This window comes from Centroberyx gerrardi, unplaced genomic scaffold (genome assembly GCF_048128805.1).
Source record: "Centroberyx gerrardi isolate f3 unplaced genomic scaffold, fCenGer3.hap1.cur.20231027 Scaffold_110, whole genome shotgun sequence".
NCBI classification, from domain to species: domain Eukaryota; kingdom Metazoa; phylum Chordata; class Actinopteri; order Beryciformes; family Berycidae; genus Centroberyx; species Centroberyx gerrardi.
Window position 1 is genome coordinate 2,209 of NW_027605246.1, and position 17,795 is coordinate 20,003.

Sequence of the window (17,795 nt, forward strand, 5' to 3'; positions counted from 1 at the left end):
ACTACTACTACTACTACTACTACTGCTACTACTACTGCTACTACTACTACTACTGCTACGCTACTACTACTATACTACTACTACTACTACTACTACTACTACTACTACTACTATTACTACGCTACTACTACTATACTACTACTACTACTACTACTACTACGCTACTACTACTATACTACTACTACTACTACTATTACTACTATACTAGTACTACTGCTCCTGCTCTGATGGTTTTGCTGGAACGTGTTGTGTTGTTTCAGACTGAAAGTGATGAATCAGCAGTCAGAACAGACAACATGGAGGAAACTTCTTCCAAAGGTTTATTACAAAACGCAAGACAAAACATGTCAACTGGATTTATTCTATTGGCAAACACGATACACTGACACACAGCTCTAGTCTGCAGGTGACGAACAGAAACTGAACACAACAGAACTGAAGGCGAGGCCGCTGAGAACAGGAGAGAAGGTTCTGGAGGCTGGAACTCAAACCGGGGACTAAAGGGAACGCACCGAGAGCGCTTTGTCTTTTTCTACCTAAATCTAGTGCTGGGTCTGTGCTCCACACGTGCAACTACACCGCTCCGCCGGCGCCGCTCGGCCGCCCGCGCACATAAATAGATCACAATTAAATTAAGTTCAATCCAATTCAAACAGGAAATGGTATTCACAAGCTCAAAGTGTCGCAGCGGTCAGAGGACCTGACCAAGTGTTCAGGGTCCCACAGCGCCCGGGGTTGGGGGGGGGGGGGGGGGGGGCAGCTTCCTCTGTCAGCTGATGATGATGATGATGATGAAGATGAAGAGGTGGCGGTGACGATGGCGAGGGCGGCTAGGCCAGGCTCGGCCCGCCTAGACGCCGCTCTCAGTTTCTACTTGTGAATCACATTCAATACCATTTATATATATTACAACTTTGTTCCAAATTCATAAATAAGTAGTGCAGTTTCCCCTAAACCTCGACACACACACACACACACACACACACACACACACGCACACGCACACACACACACCTGTTCAGGCTGAAGGCGGCAGGCGGGCGTCGGTCAGGACGCAGGAGGGAGGGAATATGTCAGTTAATATCTAACACACTCAGCAGATCTACTCTATGGTTATATCTTCATGCATACATAATGAGGAACAGTTCACACTGAGGCCGACTGACCGCCGCCCGCCCGCCGCGCTTCAGCTTAACGTTTAAAATCAACAACGCCAACGTCAAATATGAAAGCTATAACACAGTTAACCAATCAGAAACGCTGTGCAATAAGAACTAGCCAATCAAATCGCTCTCATCAAAACCAGGAAGGAACCGGTCCGGGAACTCGCTCGAAAAAAAGAGAGAAAGGGAAGAAAAAAACATGGAAACTATCAAACTACAGAAGTAAACTCTGTTTCCCCGAACTGAAGCCGCTCACCGTTCCACCGTTCCACCGTTCCACAACATGTTGGAGAACATCGAGGCTAGAACCTTAAAAAGCTCGATGGAACCGGCAGTTTGGACCGATATCTGGGCCGATACTGACGGGACCTGGTCCAGTCTGAGATGAAGATATTATACAGATTTATTGTAGGATTCAGTACGCTTTAATATGTTTTTATTTTTATGATTACGGTGGTCCAGGTTTCAGTGGAGAGTTTTAGTGTCCCATGATGGTCCGAAGGTCTCAGAGGCTTTTCACCCCGATGAGAAGAAAACTCTGAGAAACACTGAATTCTGGGATATTTTTTGGCATGAAGATGGTCCAAATGAAAGCGACTGGAGGTCAGATGGGAGACGGCAGCAGGCTGATGGGTCGGTCCAGAGGAAACCAGTCAAACCAGTGGAACCAGTTGGACCGGTTCGATCCGGTCCGGCTCGTCTCCCCGGCTGATGGGACAGAATCCACATTTGGCGAAACACAAAGGAACGATTTCCCTCAAGGATTCGGTCACAGTGTGACCTAACAACACGGGGGGGGGGGGGGGGGGGGGGGGGGGGGGGCAGGGCTTACACTCAAATCTAATCCCCATCCTTAAGAGCAATTAGCTAACGGTCATTTATGACCATGTATGGACATGACCATATATGGAGATCCATCCACTAAATGACCATATATGGATGTCCTGCTGCTATCTACACCAGAGAAATAACCAGTTCCAGTCCGAACTGGACCCCGAAACCTCGACCGCCAAGAACCGCCAAGAAAAGTCCAGAACCGGTCCGGAACCGGTTCAGGACCAGAGCCGGTCCAGAACCGGTCCAGAACCGGCCCAGATCCAAAGCGGCCGTGTCACTCAGAGTCCGTCTCCAGCGGCGCCGTCTCGTCCACGGCGCCCCTCTTCCGGCGCTTGGCGCTGCGCTGGCGCTCCTCCTCCTCCAGGTGAGCCTTCTTGTGCCTGGAGAAGCTGGAGGAGTGCATGAAGGTCTTGCTGCAGGCGGAGCAGGTGTAGGTCTTGGTGGGGTGGGGGGGGTGCGGGGCGTGGGGGGCGTGGCTCTTCTGGTGCTGCTGCAGCTCCGCCCGCCGCTGGAAGGCCTTGCTGCAGACGCCGCAGCTGAACTTCCCCCTGCCTCCGTCCGCCTTGTGGGTCTGCTGGTGCCGCGCCAGGCTGGAGGCGTGGCTAAACCGCTTCCCGCACTGGCTGCAGCCGTGAGCTCCGCCCCCTCCGCCCCCCGCTCCCCCTCCTCCCTCCTCGTCTTCGGAGGCGGCGGAGCCTCGTTTCCCGGCCCGCCCCCCCCTGCGGCGGCGGTTCTTCTTGCAGAGGGTGTAGAAGTTGGGCTTGTCGCGGGAGCAGAGCTTGAGGCGGATCTTCAGGTCGGAGGAGGTTTCTCCCAGGTTCTCCTTGCCGGGGGTGTAGCTGTCCAGCAGCTGCCTGACGTGGCTCACCTGGTGTTTGGACAGCTGGGTGGAGGTCCTGAAGGTCATGTCGCACTGCGGACAGGCGTAGAACTTCTCTCCGCCCGGCGCCTGGACCGCGACGGGCGGCGGCGGCGGATGGATCGGTCGCTTGCCACCGGTTTGCTGCCGTTGCCTCTTGGTCTTCTTGTTCTTGCCGCCGGTCTTCAGCGAGCGGCGCAGGGCGGCCATGTTGGAGCCGACGGCCACGTCTTTGGGGATGCCTTTGCCCTTCTTGTGGATGAGGCGGTGGCGCGACAGGCTGGAGCTGTGGTTGAACTCCTTCCCACAGATGTTGCAGGGATGAATCCGCCTCTTACCGTGGAGACGCAGGTGACTTCCCAGCATCCTGAGGGGAAAACATCACATCAAACTTTACTGATCCTGCAGCAGCAGACAGTCACAGCAAACACAAATACAATGTAAACAAGAAGAAAGCAAATGGAGCATTAACCATAACAACTTTACCACAGTAGAAATAAAGGAATGAAAAGTTGGAAAAGTACAGCATCATGAGGAAGTGTAAAATAACAGCAGCACAACAATCACCTTCAGTGATTTTCACTTTCTAACTTCAGCTGAAGGATTTCAGGCTCCTGTCTGGGTTGAAATGTTTTGGTTTTATGAAACTTAAAAACCTTTTAGATGAACTGTAGAAGTCACTGTGGCTCCTGACAGGTTCATACTTAGAGATAAAAGAGTTTCAATCACCAGCAGAAGAAAAAAAAGAAATGACAAACTATAAAAATGTCAAGATAAGCAACAGAGGTGGAACTCGAGTCACATGACTTGTACTCGAGTCTCAGTTTTAACTGCTTGAGACTTGATGCATGAAGAGAAGACTTGTGACTTGACTTGACTTGGGTTCTGGTGACTTGGGACTTGACTCTGACTTGTACTTTGATGACTTGAAAAGGTTTCTAAAGTCTTGACTTGAGATCTTGTGTTTGTGTAAATGACTTAGATTGAAAGTGATGAGATTTGTTCCAGCGGACGACTGAATTTAAATTCTGTTTTCTGAATTTGTATGGTATGATTGAATTTATTGAAGTTGAAACTGATTATAGAAATCAAACTCATGATGCTCTTACCAAGTTTTTATCCTATTAAAACCATATTGCATTGAAAAGTCCTAGATATTTAGTTTTCTTTAAGATATTAAATTGATACTGGACTCTTGATTTGTTCTGACTTGACTTGCTGTTCTACATTTAGACTTGAGACTTGACATTAATGACATGGACTTGACTTGGACCTGACTTGGTAATCTACATTTAGACTTGGGACTTGACTTGAGACTTGAGCCTCAAGACTTGAGACTGACTTGGGACTCAACTTGGTCAAACCTCTGATATTTAATGTACAGTAATGTGCAAAAGTCTTAGGCACATGTAAAAAAATTACGTAAAGCGTAGATGCTTTCAAAAATAATCAAATGAAAAGTTTGTAAATATAAAAAAATGTACTATAAAGAGAGTAAACAGTTAAAAAGTAAATCAAATCAATATTTGGTGTGAACACCCTTTGCCTTTAAAACTGCATCAGTTCTTTGTCCTGCAGTTTTATAAGAAAATGGTCTGGCAGGTTGTTCCAGGCATCTTGGAGAACTTCCACCGTTCTTCTGCAGACGTTGGCTGTCTTTGCTTCTGTCAGTCCAGGTTAGGGTTCGTCCCAGACCGCCTGGAGGACGCTGAGATCAGGGCTTTGTGGAGGACAAACCACCTGCTGCAGAACTCCTCGTTCTTCTTTTCGCTGAAGATAGTCCTCAAAGACCTTGGCGGTGTGTTCGGGGTCACTGTCCCGCTGCAGAGTGACGTTGGGACGGACCGGACGCCTGACGGTGCTGCAGGATGGATGAGGATCTGCTCGTACTTCTCAGCATTGAGGATTCCGTTAATTCTGACCAGATCTCCAATTCCGTTTGCAGAAGTGCCCAAACCAGCAGGGAACCTCCACCGTGCTTCACTGCCAGCTCCTCTACGGACAAACTGCCTCCTGTTTGAGTCAAACATTTCAAATTTTGACTCGTCAGTCCAGACCGCTCGCTGACTCGGTCCTTGTGTTTTCATGCGTAGGCGAGTCTCTTGGCTTTGTTTCCACTTCGGAGGAATGGCTTTTTGGCAGCAACTCTTCCATGAAGACCACTTCTGAGTTCTGACAAGACTTCTCCGGGCTGTAGAGGGTGTTCTTGGGTTCCAGTGGTTTCTGTGAGTCCAGAGCTGATCGCACTGCTGGACTTCTTCTGCTTTCGAAGAGACGTCAGTTTGTCTCTCGTCTGCTGAGCTCAGTTTCCGAGGCCGGACGCCTCGTTTCAGGTCCTCGACCTTCATGTTTCTTTGTGCTTCTTCAGAAGAGCTTGGACATCTTGAAACTCTGTCTGCTGGGGAGACCTTGCTGATGCAGGATGACCACCTTGTGTCTTGTTGCTATGCTCACTGTTGCCATGGAGTCAGAATTGATGATTTGAAAGTTCACCATCTGCCACACCTTCACCTTTCAGTTCATCCGTCCTTCGCCCAGTTTGATTCCATCTACACCGTTTCTGTTTCAGTTCAATCAACTCATTATGTCATTGATCATTAGCACTGAATAGTGGTCTATAACTTAATATGTATCTTTCTATAAAGAAATACAAAATTTCTCTGTAAAATTTTATTTTGGGGAAAATGAATGTTTGGATATCTAAAATTAGCTCTTTTCTACTGACACTAATGCAGAAAACAAATAAACATCTAAGACAAAATGACTTTTGCACAGTAATGTACAAATGAGTAAAATATGAGAAACCATCTGTGTGTTCACCTGCTGCCTTTGAAGCTCATTCCGCAGTGCGGGCAGGTGTACCGCGCCTCCTTCCCCGCCGGTTCGAGCGCCTGTTTGGCCGGCGGCGGCGTGGCGGAGCTCTTGCCGGCGTGGCTCTGCTGGTGGCGGTACAGGCTGGAGGCGTGGCTGTAGCACTTTCCGCAGTAGCTGCAGCGGTACGGCCGGTCGTCCGGGTCGAAGTCGGCCTGGTCCGAGTCCGGCTCGCCGTCCGCGTCCGGCCGGCCGCCGGCCGCCTCCTCCGCCTCATCCTCGTCCTCCTCCTCCTCGTCCTCGTCCTCGTCGTCGGAGTCGGTCTTGATCTCCACGCTCTGCTCCGTCACCTCGCAGGGGTACACCTCCTCGTACGGAGCGAAGAACGCCTCGTCCGTCTCGATCTTCAGCTGCTCGGCCGTCAGCTCCGAGCCGTCGTCCGAGTCTTTCTTCACGCAGGAGATGGTGAACTTGGAGCCGACCTCGGCCCACTTCACCACGTACTCGATGGGCTGCGTGTCCAGCTCCACCGTGATGAAATCGGCGCCGAGGGCGTCCGGCTCCGACGACGCCAGCTCCGTCTCCGAGTCCTCCATCCTGACCGGACCTGAGGCTGCGGGGGGGAAAGTCCTGAGGAAGAGTCCGCTCAGACGGTCGACAAAAGCCCTGAAGAAGAGAGAGAGCAGGGAAACATCAAGCTGACAGACCGGAACACACGAGCTGAGCATTTTCAATCTTTTCCACAAATCAGACGGTGACATGAATCGAATCAGTCGAACCAAATCGTTCAAATAAAGGTTTTTACGTGTCATCACAGCAGGTCGGCAGGTTGGACTCTCCCTACCGGCTCACAGCCAAACACAGTCTGTACAGAAATGATCCAAGTCCCGATCAGGTTTAGATGAAACAGAAAAACAAGACAAAGTCTAACAGCCTCCTACATTACCAGTAAAGTTCTGTATGGAGCGTCTGTGTGAACGTTAACGGAGGAATTTAACGGTGTTGTCAGTATTGTGTGAACGGCAGCGTTACGTTAAAACAACAACGGCAGAAACCGATACCTTTAACTGAAGAACTGAAACAGCAATTTTACGGGTTTCATGTGTGAAAGGGGCTTCGGTTCTACTGAAGGAGAACATGAGGAGAACCTGGGACTCTGTCTGGTTTACTGCAGTTCAGACAGCCTGGACGATGTATCAAAACTCAATATATCTCAATACAGAATGTGTCAGTCCGTCTGCTGTCAGGAACATGAATGGTGATATCAGCTCCATGTTATTCTGCTGTCAGGAACATGAATGGTGATATCAGCTCCATGTTATTCTGCTGTCAGGAACATGAATGGTGATATCAGCTCCATGTTATTCTGCTGTCAGGAACATGAATGGTGATATCAGCTCCATGTTATTCTGCTGTCAGGAACATGAATGGTGATATCAGCTCCATGTTATTCTGCTGTAGTAATCACTAATGAGACTCTTGACCATCACAGTTTCACGAGCTCTCCATCCAAATTATATTATTGTCACTTTGTAATGACATTTTTAAATTGTTGTTTACATTCTAGCAGCCAATGGCATCGCTAGAAAGATTTGTGTCTCAGAAATAAACAGAATTCTTGTCACTGAACTTCTATTTATTACATTATATCTTGGTTGTATTGATCACGTATCGAAGCGTAGGACTTTGTTTTTTGACTGAAGTTACTAAATAATTTTAGTAATGTGTTATGAATTATTATGTTATCCTTGCTTGTGTTGTATTAAAATCTCATGTGTACGTCGCTTTGGGTAAAAGCGTCTGCCAAATGGGAAATTGTAAATTGTAATTAACATTCTATAAACGTTACCCCCCCCACACACACACACACACACCTCCACTACCCCGCCCTGACACACCCATGTGAGGTTTACACTGTGATGTAATGGTAAATAAAAAGGACAGTAAACTCTGACCTCCAGCCACTGATCATTGTAAGACAAACAGCCACCAATAGAAACAAAAATCAATTAAATCTTCATAAAATCATTCATTTATGTCCCTTTGTTCCTTAAAGCACCGTCCTGTCACGTGACTCACGTCAGTCTGACACTCGGACAGACAGATTGGCTGAAAACACTGAAAACAGTTCAGACACAATCCCTCAGGCTGGGTTGCGAGACTTTCATTATTTCTATTATAGAGAGACCGAGAACAAAACTCCATTCAAAAATTTGTCAGTTTAATGTTTTCTTGCTTATCAGCAAAGGCCCATATCTGGTAGACCGACTTAGGGTCTTTGGCGAATCGTTAGGCGTCGCTCTTCAATTCGGCATTAATCCAATACATCACGCAGCAGTTAATTTATATAAAATATCAATTTTTATAACCGTTTACCTGTTTTTCCCACGATCTTTCTCCACTAAAATACACCGCGGAGGGCGGTAGCGAGCCTTGTGAACCAATTGTAAAAATTGAGATTTTATTGAAATACAGAGCTGCTTCGTGGATCATATATATGCCGAAATTACTAGAAGACCCTATCGATTCGTAAAATGTGTTTAGTTATATTCTAAACGGTATGTAGGTTTGCCGGTAAGCGAAGCGACATAAAACGTCTGTTTTTTGAGTGGAGTTTCGGGGCCAGGCTGGGCTGAGTGTCAGTGATGAGGAAGCAGAGGGAGGGATTGTCTCTTCCCAGACTGCAAACCGGCGCAGCGAAAGGGAAAACCGCTGAATAAATATCAGAAAAGGGATTTCAGCGGTAAATGTGTCGGTAGTCGGTTACTCACGGACCTTTTGGCGCCGGCGGACTGGCGTAAACGTTAAAATATTACCGGTGGAAACGGCGACAATAAACAGGAAGTAGAGGACGTGTACAATGCATTGTGGGAAAGGATTAAATGGTTGTGTGGAACGGAAGTACGGCGGATTGGCCTTCAAAATAAAAGGCTAAATTTGTAAAACGAATATTTATTTGAACTACCTAATCTTATTATTTGGGGTATTTGAGTCCCAGTCATGTTTTCAGGACAAACTGAACTGAACTGAATGGAATTGAACTGAACGCATGATTGACAGCTGGGAGGAAAACACAGCTGACAGGTGGATTGTGTTTAAGAGCCTTTTTGGTATCTGAGTTAATACAGAAAAACACCCAGAATGTGGGTGTTGTTTTGTTTTTTTTGGTTCAAAAAGTCCTTTCCTCAGCATCATTAATTATTACCAGTCATATAGACCTGTACAGGATCACACAGCTGTTATAACAGTCTGTATAAGGAATTTATCCAACCGCACTGTGAAGCTTCGCTGAAAATAGAATCACATCTTTACTTTTCTTACAGCGTCTGCAAACAGTCTTAGAAAAGGAGTGAAGAACAGGCATCTGGCTTGTTGTTCCTCAGGTCTGAGTTGTAAAAGTCTGTTGAGGCTGAAGAGCAGCAGGCAGACCTCAGATCAGATCTGATCTGTTCAGATCTGATCACACTATTGATCCTGATGGGAAACAAAATGTACAGAAGAACAGAGCAGATGGATGTTAAACAGAACATCTGGAACAGGATGAAACAGAAGACAATATGAAATATGTGGATTATGGAAAAGGTGGAGAAATAAAAAATTACAGAAATTATCAGTTTATAAGGAAGAGCCACTGTGAAACTTTAAATGTCCCATATTCTACTCTCCAGTGTTTTATTTTGTGTCTTTCTGTCCATTCAAAGCTGTGTGTGTGGTGTCATGAACCAAAAACACTCTCAATCCATTTCTCCACGTTCATTTTCCAGCATCTCTCTGAGCCTTACCAAGAACAGGCCGTTTCTGTCGCCGTGTCTTTAAGGCTCATTAATATTAACGACCCTCCGTTCCGATCGGCTAACCGTTTCGAGAGCGAAACGTGAGACGCCGCGGCCCGGCGGCTACAGGCAGGGAAAACTCTCCGGTAATAAACGATGACGACCGCTCGACCGCTTTGAAAAAAACACTTTGTTAGTCTATTATTTCTTACAGAAATGATAATGAGCGAACCTTTGTGACGCCACAAAGTTACGGAAGTCCAAACGGCTCGTTTAGAGGCTCGCTTTTCTAATATGGATTGTGTGGATTTAGTTGGATTTAGTTAGTAATTTACATGGAATCCCCCCTGATCTCCTCTCTGTATTTTGTATTGACTCGAAATGGTTGAAGCTACTCAACTGGGATTTTATTTTGAAGCTTGTGACAGGAAGTCCTGTTTTAAATTGTGACAGCTTGACAGTTCTGTCAGTCTGTCTGAACTGAAGCGTCAGTTAGGATTGTAGTTTCCTGTTTGGTTTCTCTGCACAGACTCAGACTGAAGCTTCACAACAGAAACTAACACTTTGTCCCTCAAATAATCTGGAAGATGATCTGCAGCAGACAGAACCGGTTCTACTGCTGGTTCTACTGCTGGTTCTACTGCTGGTTCTACTGCTGGTTCTACTGCTGGTTCTACTGCTGGTTCTACTGCTGGTTCTACTGCTGGTTCTACTGCTGGTTCTGTCAGGTTCTACTCATCTGATTTTATGTGATGATCCAGGAGGAAAATATGAATAAAATTAATGATACTGACAGGAAGAGCTGAGGTCAAATTCAGCATCTGACACATGAAGGAGGAAGAGGAGGATGATGATGAAGAGGAGGGGGAGGGAGAGGAGGAGGAGGAGGAGGAGGAAGGGGAGGAATAGTAAGAGGAGGAGGAGGAGGAGGAAGAGGAGGAATAGTAAGAGGAGGAGGAGGAGGAAGAAGAGGAGGAGGAGGAGGAAGGGGAGGAGGAAGAGGAGGAGGAAGAGGAGGAGCAGGAGGAGGAAGAAGTGCAGCAGGAGGAGGAGGAAGAGAAGGAGGAGGAAGAGGAGGAGAAGGGAGGAGGAAGAGGAAAAGGAGGAAGAGGAGGAAGAGGAGGAGGAGCAGCAGGAGGAGGAGGAGGAGGAGGAAGAGGAGGAGGAGGAGGAGGAGGAAGAGGAGGAAGAGGAGGAGGAGGAGGAGGAGGAGGGGGAGGAGGAGGAAGAGGAGAAGGAGGAAGAGGAGGAGGAGGAGGGGGAGGAAGAGGAGGAGGAGGAGGAGGAAGAGGAGAAGGAGGAAGAGGAGGAGGAGGAGGAGGAAGAGGAGAAGGAGGAAGAGGAGGAGGAGGAGGAAGAGGAGGAGGAGGAGGAGGAAGAGGAGCCCCAGCAGCCTCCAGGCCTCTGTCTGTCTGTTTCTGGTTCCAGCAGAAACATCAAACCGCGTTTCATTTTATTTCATTTCCCTCAAACTGCAGGTCGAGGTCCGGCAGCGCGAGACAGACAGAGAGAGAGAGACAGACAGAGAGACAGACAGGTAGGCAGACAGGCAGGCAGACAGACAGACAGACAGGCAGACAGACAGACAGACAGACAGACAGGCAGGCAGGCAGGCAGACAGACAGACAGACAGACATGTTGGACATCACAGCCACATCTTCCGCGCCGCTCTCGCCGCGGTATTCTGCCGCTACTCTTCCGCTCGGACACTTACTGTTCCGCGCGCTGCGGTCCGTGTCCCTCTGTCTCGCGCCTCGGTGAATTTGTTCCAGTTTCTCCGCCGCGCCTCTGTCTCATCCCAGCCGAACACACTCGGCTAGCAACCGCTGCGACCCGCTGAGGAGGACGGCGGATCTGCGGCGGTGCGGATGGGCTGCAGCGTCACCGAGCACCCCGGAAGACCATCCCGATGCTTCTGCGGCTCGGGATTGGTTCGGCTCCTGCGCACCCTTCTCGGTTTCTCGAATCTCATTGGACGGCGGAGCAAAAAGCCCGCAAAGTGTGGCTATAAATGTCGCAAAGGCGTCGTGAAGCGCTTCACCGTCACGCACCTGACCCAAACAGAAGAGTCACCGCCCGGGCGCGCGCTGCCGGTAGGTAAATTAACATGCAGCTTTAAGTTTCTGTTGTTGTGTTTCTGAAGTGAGCTCAGGAGGCTCGACGTCCTGAAGTAGATTCTGTCCGGAGCTGAAGTCGAGTTCAGATAACTCACGTCCTTCTCCTCTGTGGAGAGTGCGGGGCACCAAACTCCGTTTAAAAACACCTGCCGTTTTACTGTTGTCTTGCTTAACCAATAAACGCGCACAGCTGGTGGAACAGAACCTAGACTTTTACGAACCGTTCGGGTCTTCTGGTAAATTCGGCATATAAATGATTCACCAAGCAGAACTTCAATTCAACTAAATCTCAAGTTTTGAAATCGGTTTATAGTCCTCGCTGCCGTCTTCCACCGTGTCTTTAGGTGGCTGAAGATTGTAGAAATTACAGGCGAGCTGGTTATAAAAGTCTACTTTTTATTGAACTGAATGCTGTTTGGTGTATCTGCTGTGTGCCGAATTGACGAGTTTCTCCTCGTGATTCAGTGAAGGTCTTCAGTCATGTTTACCGGGTTTGAACCTTTGCCGGTAAGCACGGCAACTTTAACCTACGACATTTTTAAATGTAGCTTTGTGTCCTCGTCTCTCCACAGGTTTTGTACCGAGGCAGAAGGAAGGCAGCCGGTGTCGGACAGACAACACGGAGAAGAAGCCGAGCCGAGCCGGGCGAGGGTTCTGGCCCGGTACCTTCAGCCTGTGAACCGGCTCGAGCCCCCGGTGAGCCGGCTCGAGCCCCCGGTGAGCCGGCTGTCAGTCTCAGTTCACTGACGTCTGTCTCGTGCCTCTAATACACTCAGTACCACAAATACCAAACCTGACTGACAGATATTATCTGGTTAATGTGACAAAATCAGATTTCTGGTAGTTGATGTGTTTTCTTGCCTCTCCATTCTAACTTTATAAGTTAAACCAATGATTCTCAGCTCCAGTCCTCAGAGTCCTGCAGGTTTAGAGTCCTGCAGGTTTCTTTCCAGCTGGTTAGTTCCAGTCAGCTGGAGCTTCAGGTCTGACTCTGATCCGAGAGCTGGAACAGAAACCAGCAGGACCTCGGTCTCAGTCTGCAGGACCAGAGCTGAGAAACTGATTTAAAACTAGAAGACCTGGACTCAGTGAGGCTGGCGGTCTGCAGGCTGTCACTCAAACAAACGGCAGCTGAACCGGCCGGTAAGCCGGTCGGAGCAGCAGCCGGTCGGCCCTCTGCTGCAGGACGGAGACCGGCCTGTCTCAGACGGTCTGCTGGTCTGCTGGTCTGCTGCATGTTGACGCTCCTCACTGCAGCGTCTCTCCTTCTTCTACATTTTCTCCTTTTCCAGAGAAAACGACAGAATGCAGAAGTGCAAACTTGACTTGTTGAGCTTCAATTCAACAAAATGAGCCCAGAGTGCAGCGGGCTTTCTACAGTCCAAAGACAAAGAACCAGTTCAGCTGAAAGTCCTGTTGCTGCTGAACCTGATCCAGAAACCTTCATCATGAAGTCAGACTGTCAGGAACCTTGATGGAACTGATGTGAAGGAACCTGTGGTGTTCTCCTGGCAGGCGGATGCTGGGAGCTGATCGGCCTCCATCTGGTTTAACAGGAACTGGAACAGGAAGCATCAAACCAACATCCGGTAAGTCCAGCTGCTGCAGTCTGACTGAAACACTGAAGCATCAGCTGAGGCTTCAGGTCTCGAGACAGAAGAACCTCTGACTGAAGAGGATCCGGTCTGCAGGTTCAGCCTGAGGAGGATCCGGTCTGCAGGTTCAGCCTGAGGAGGATCCAGTCTGCAGGTTCAGCCTGAAGAGGATCCAGTCTGAAGAGGATCCAGTCTGCAGGTTCAGCCTGAAGAGGATCCAGTCTGAAGAGGATCCAGTCTGCAGTCTGACCAGCGATGTTCATTCTGTCAACAAAAATCATGACGATAAATTTTCCTTGACGACTAATATGATGATAATGATCCGATCATTGAAAATAAAAAATGACATAAAAAATATGACAATCTATTTACAGCTGTCTGTGACACAAATTATGAAACAAAACCACAGAAAAAAAGAATAACAAGACTAAAATAACGAAAAGCCCCTTTGACAAAAGTAACGATAAGGAAATTCATAATTTGGACAAATGGAGATGTTACAATTCAAACTGTCCTGATCCGTCCAATGAAAATACAGCAGAGAGAGAGAGAGGATATCATGAAGAAACTAAAGGTAATATCTCAAATCTGATAAATTGTACTGAAAAGTATGTGACTAAATTTTAACAACCTAATGCATTGTGAGACTAAAATAAAAATAGCTGTGAAGACTAAAACTAAAATCCCTGCTGACACTGAGCAGTTTGACCTGCTGTAGAAACTGCAGCTCCTCAGCCTGCAGGAGGAGCTGTGGCCCTTCAGGAGGAGCTGTGGGCCTGCAGGAGGAGCTGTGGGCCTGCAGGAGAAGCTGTGGGCCTGGTGGAGGAGCAGGAGGAGCTGTGGGCCTGCAGGAGGAGCTGTGGGCCCGGTGGAGGAGCAGGAGGAGCTGTGGGCCTGCAGGAGGAGCTGTGGGCCTGCAGGAGGAGCTGTGGGCCTGCAGGAGGAGCTGTGGGCCTGCAGGAGGAGCTGTGGGCCTGCAGGAGAAGCTGTGGGCCCGGTGGAGGAGCAGGAGGAGCTGTGGGCCTGCAGGAGAAGCTGTGGGCCTGCAGGAGAAGCTGTGGGCCCGGTGGAGGAGCAGGAGGAGCTGTGGGCCTGCAGGAGGAGCTGTGGGCCCGCAGGAGAAGCTGTGGGCCCGGTGGAGGAGCAGGAGAAGCTGTGGGCCTGCAGGAGGAGCTGTGGGCCTGCAGGAGGAGCTGTGGGCCTGCAGGAGGAGCTGTGGGCCCAGTGGAGCTTACTGAGTCAGACATGAGACTCTCTGAACTGCAACTAAATATGATGATCATCTGTTTCCAAAAACCTGAATCCATCTTGGAAGATTAATGAGTTCAGCAATAAGATTTCTAAAACTCTTTAATCAGTTTCTCCTGCAGGTCTCGGCTCTGCAGGTCTGAGCTCTGCAGGTCTGAGCTCTGCGGGTCTCGGCTCTGCGGGTCTCGGCTCTGCGGGTCTCGGCTCTGCGGGTCTGAGCTCTGCAGGTCTCGGCTCTGTGGGTCTGAGCTCTGTGGGTCTGAGCTCTGCGGGTCTGAGCTCTGCAGGTCTGAGCTCTGTGGGTCTGAGCTCTGTGGGTCTGAGCTCTGTGGGTCTGAGCTCTGTGGGTCTGTGCTCTGCGGGTCTGAGCTCTGCAGGTCTCGGCTCTGCGGGTCTGAGCTCTGCAGGTCTCGGCTCTGCTCCACCTGGTTCAGTAAACTGTCATCAGACTGAATCAGGTGTGTCTGCTCTATTTACAGTAATTCGTGCAAAATCACCTTAAAATGAGTTAAGGGAGTTATTACAGTTTCTCAGTGGCTTTGGTACATTTCTCAGATCAGAATTGAAATTCTCAAAACTACTTGTTCAACCTCCACATCATCTAGTCACTTGTGCACATCATAAAAGCACTTTCTCATTCTTTTGAACAAATTGCAAATGCTTTGGCACATTCATGCAAATGATTATGTACAATTGTCTGCTGTTTCCTACATTATCAATTGCTCATGTCATGTTGATCAAAATGTATTATACCGGTTCTCTGTTGAATAGTCTTACCCCCCAAAACATCTAGGCATTAGTTCATTGCATAAGTGGTTGAACCAGTTGTCATAATCTGTCAAGCATATTTTCTATACATTTCTATTAGACTTTTTTTGTAAATGTGTCCTGAATTGATGAATTGCTCTCAGGTGAATCTTGACTTTCACTAAAGAAGGGGAATGTGTGAAGCGTTAGATCAACCAACGATCTAAAATATGTCAGAGGAGCATCTCATGACCCTTCAGCTGGCAGCAGATACAGACAGAGCACAACACAACACAGAGTTACAGGACAGGAAGTCAGGAGGTGTAGAAAGACCGCACTGTAACTCCCCATACAGCGCCGCATGTACAGTTCTGCCTAAGGGGAGTTTCCTATGTTTACATTTCTAATCTTGTATTTTTTTCCTTTGTGCTATGCAGTGCTGTAAAACAGTCTTGTCTTTTTCTTTTCTGTATCGCAATGACATGGTCTGTCAACAAATTACAGTACAAACAGTAAAAGCGTAAATGTGAATCCTGTCCAATCTCTTGCAATCGATCTCCCACATGCAGTAATGTGGAACTTTGTACTGTTGAAATTGAAATATGCCGTACAGAAAAAGTGCAGCCTTGTGCATTTTCAATCATTGTCATCAAAACCTGAGCCATAGTTACAGAGTCACTGTTATATTGACAACATGGCTAAGCATTTTGACTGTCTTGTTTGTAAACAATGACACAAGGACTTGTCATTCTGATGGCACTGACATGTTCACTGACATGTTCACTGACATGTTCACTGACATTAATATTTACTTTTGAGAGATAGACTAAGGGTTTTGAGCAAGTTACGGGCTTTTGCAGGTAATCCAGTGTGTGGTGCTGTTTGTACCAATTGTTTCCAGAAATGCACTTCCTGTTTTGCAAATGTTAAGGATGATTCGAGAAATGTACCAAAGCGACTGAGAAAAACTGTAATGGAGGAGATCCATCAAAACCTCAAACTTCCCTTCATGTTTGACTTCTTAATTTATAATTTAATGTAAAATTCAGGGAGACATGAATTTTCCATTTAAAAAGGCCTGAAAAATCCCTTAATTTCTAGAGTCTCAGTGAACCAACCCATGAATAAATCCATTATAAACCCATGATACTAACCTCAATTTTTTTGAATCTGTTTTTAATGGATAGTTAATGTTTATGTAAAGAGAAATGAAGAACATTCAGGGATAAAATGACGGTTTGGTTTGTAGAGCTGCAGGTTTCAGACAGGAGGCTTTAGTCCTGCAGTTGATCTGTTTGATCCAAAGTGACAAACTAGTCCTGTTCCCTCAGTGTTCTCTGGTTCTTCACACAGCAGGTTCCTCACAGCAGGTTCCTCACAGCAGGTTCCTCACAGCAGGTTCCTCACATCAGGTTCCTCACAGCAGGTTCCTCACAGCAGGTTCCTCACATCAGGTTCCTCACATCAGGTTCCTCACAGCAGGTTCCTCACATCAGGTTCCTCACAGCAGGTTCCTCACAGCAGAACAGACTGTCTGTCGCTCTGCTGCAAGACAGGAATCATCAGATGTATTATGGAGATCTAAATGCTGTTCCTGAAACACAAACTGGAACCAAAACTAAACATTTGTAAGGGGACCAAACCCCTGAAACAGAACTGAAATAGGAAGATGGAAAACGATGCAAACAAAAAAAAAAATCCCAAACTGTAAAACCCCGATATCAGACTCTGCTGGTCTGCTGGGTGTTTTCCATGTTAACAGCTGAGTCTGTCAGTCTGTCAGTCAGCTGTCAGTCTGTCAGTCAGCTGTCAGTCTGTCAGTCTGTCAGTCAGCTGTCAGTCTGTTAAAACCACAGACAGGTTTAACCTGCTGTGACATAAATAAAATGTTTTCTATAAAAAGAATCCAGAACTGAAACTAAACACAAAGACTTTATAGAACGACCAAACCCACTGAAAACTAAACACAGAACTGAAATTGAAATAAAAATAGAAAACTGTAAATTAAAGTGAAATCCCAAACTGTAAAACCCTGATCCCAGACCCTGCTGGTCTGCTGGGGGTTTTCCATGTTAACAGCAGAGAGTCTGTTAACACAGTCTGACCTGCAGCAGTGAGTCAGGGGTCAGAGGTCACAGCTGAGCCCACTGGACTTCAGCTCTGTTTACTGCTGGACGGGTTCTGTGTTTTCCTGATGTCAGTGAAGTACACACAGCTGTGTTGACCGACCGCCTGGTGCAGCAACCGGGGTCAAAGGTCACCGAGGCAGAGGTGGATCTGGACCGTCAGCCTGGTTTAACCGTCATGATGAAACTTTATTGAGATGTTTTTCAAAACGCAGCGCTGCAGAGACACGAGGAGCTCTGAAGCTTCTCTGCAACATGCACTGAGAGCTGGACTGCAGTCACATGACCTGGACTCCAGTCACATGACCTGGACTCCAGTCTCAGTTTGAGCTGCTTGAGACTTGCTGCATGAAGAGAAGACTTGAGACTTGACTTGACTTGGGTTCTGGTGACTTGGGACTTGACTCTGACTTGTACTTTGATGACTTGAAAAGGTTTCTAAAGTCTTGACTTGAGATCTTGTGTTTGTGTAAATGACTTAGATTGAAAGTGATGAGATTTGTTCCAGCGGACGACTGA

The 17,795-nt window shown here is 47.7% G+C and overlaps 1 protein-coding gene across 4 annotated transcripts; it reads right to left on the reverse strand.

Annotated features, from left to right (window-relative positions):
* Window positions 1-299: 299 nt before the first annotated feature.
* On the reverse strand, window positions 300-11,274 carry LOC139929773 (uncharacterized). 4 transcript variants are annotated; one of them, XM_071922778.2, is made up of 3 exons: window positions 11,158-11,274; window positions 5,680-6,336; window positions 300-3,226 (listed from the first exon to the last, which is right to left on the reverse strand). In XM_071922778.2, exons 1-3 carry the CDS (start codon window positions 11,238-11,240, stop codon window positions 2,275-2,277), a joined length of 1,692 nt encoding a protein of 563 aa, XP_071778879.2. In that variant the 5' UTR covers window positions 11,241-11,274; the 3' UTR covers window positions 300-2,274. The 4 variants fall into 4 exon arrangements, with proteins under 4 accessions (XP_071778879.2, XP_078138510.1, XP_071778880.2 ...); XM_078282384.1 differs by lacking the exon at window positions 11,158-11,274 and adding an exon at window positions 8,983-9,011; XM_071922779.2 differs by lacking the exon at window positions 11,158-11,274 and adding an exon at window positions 8,446-8,534.
* Window positions 11,275-17,795: the final 6,521 nt, after the last annotated feature.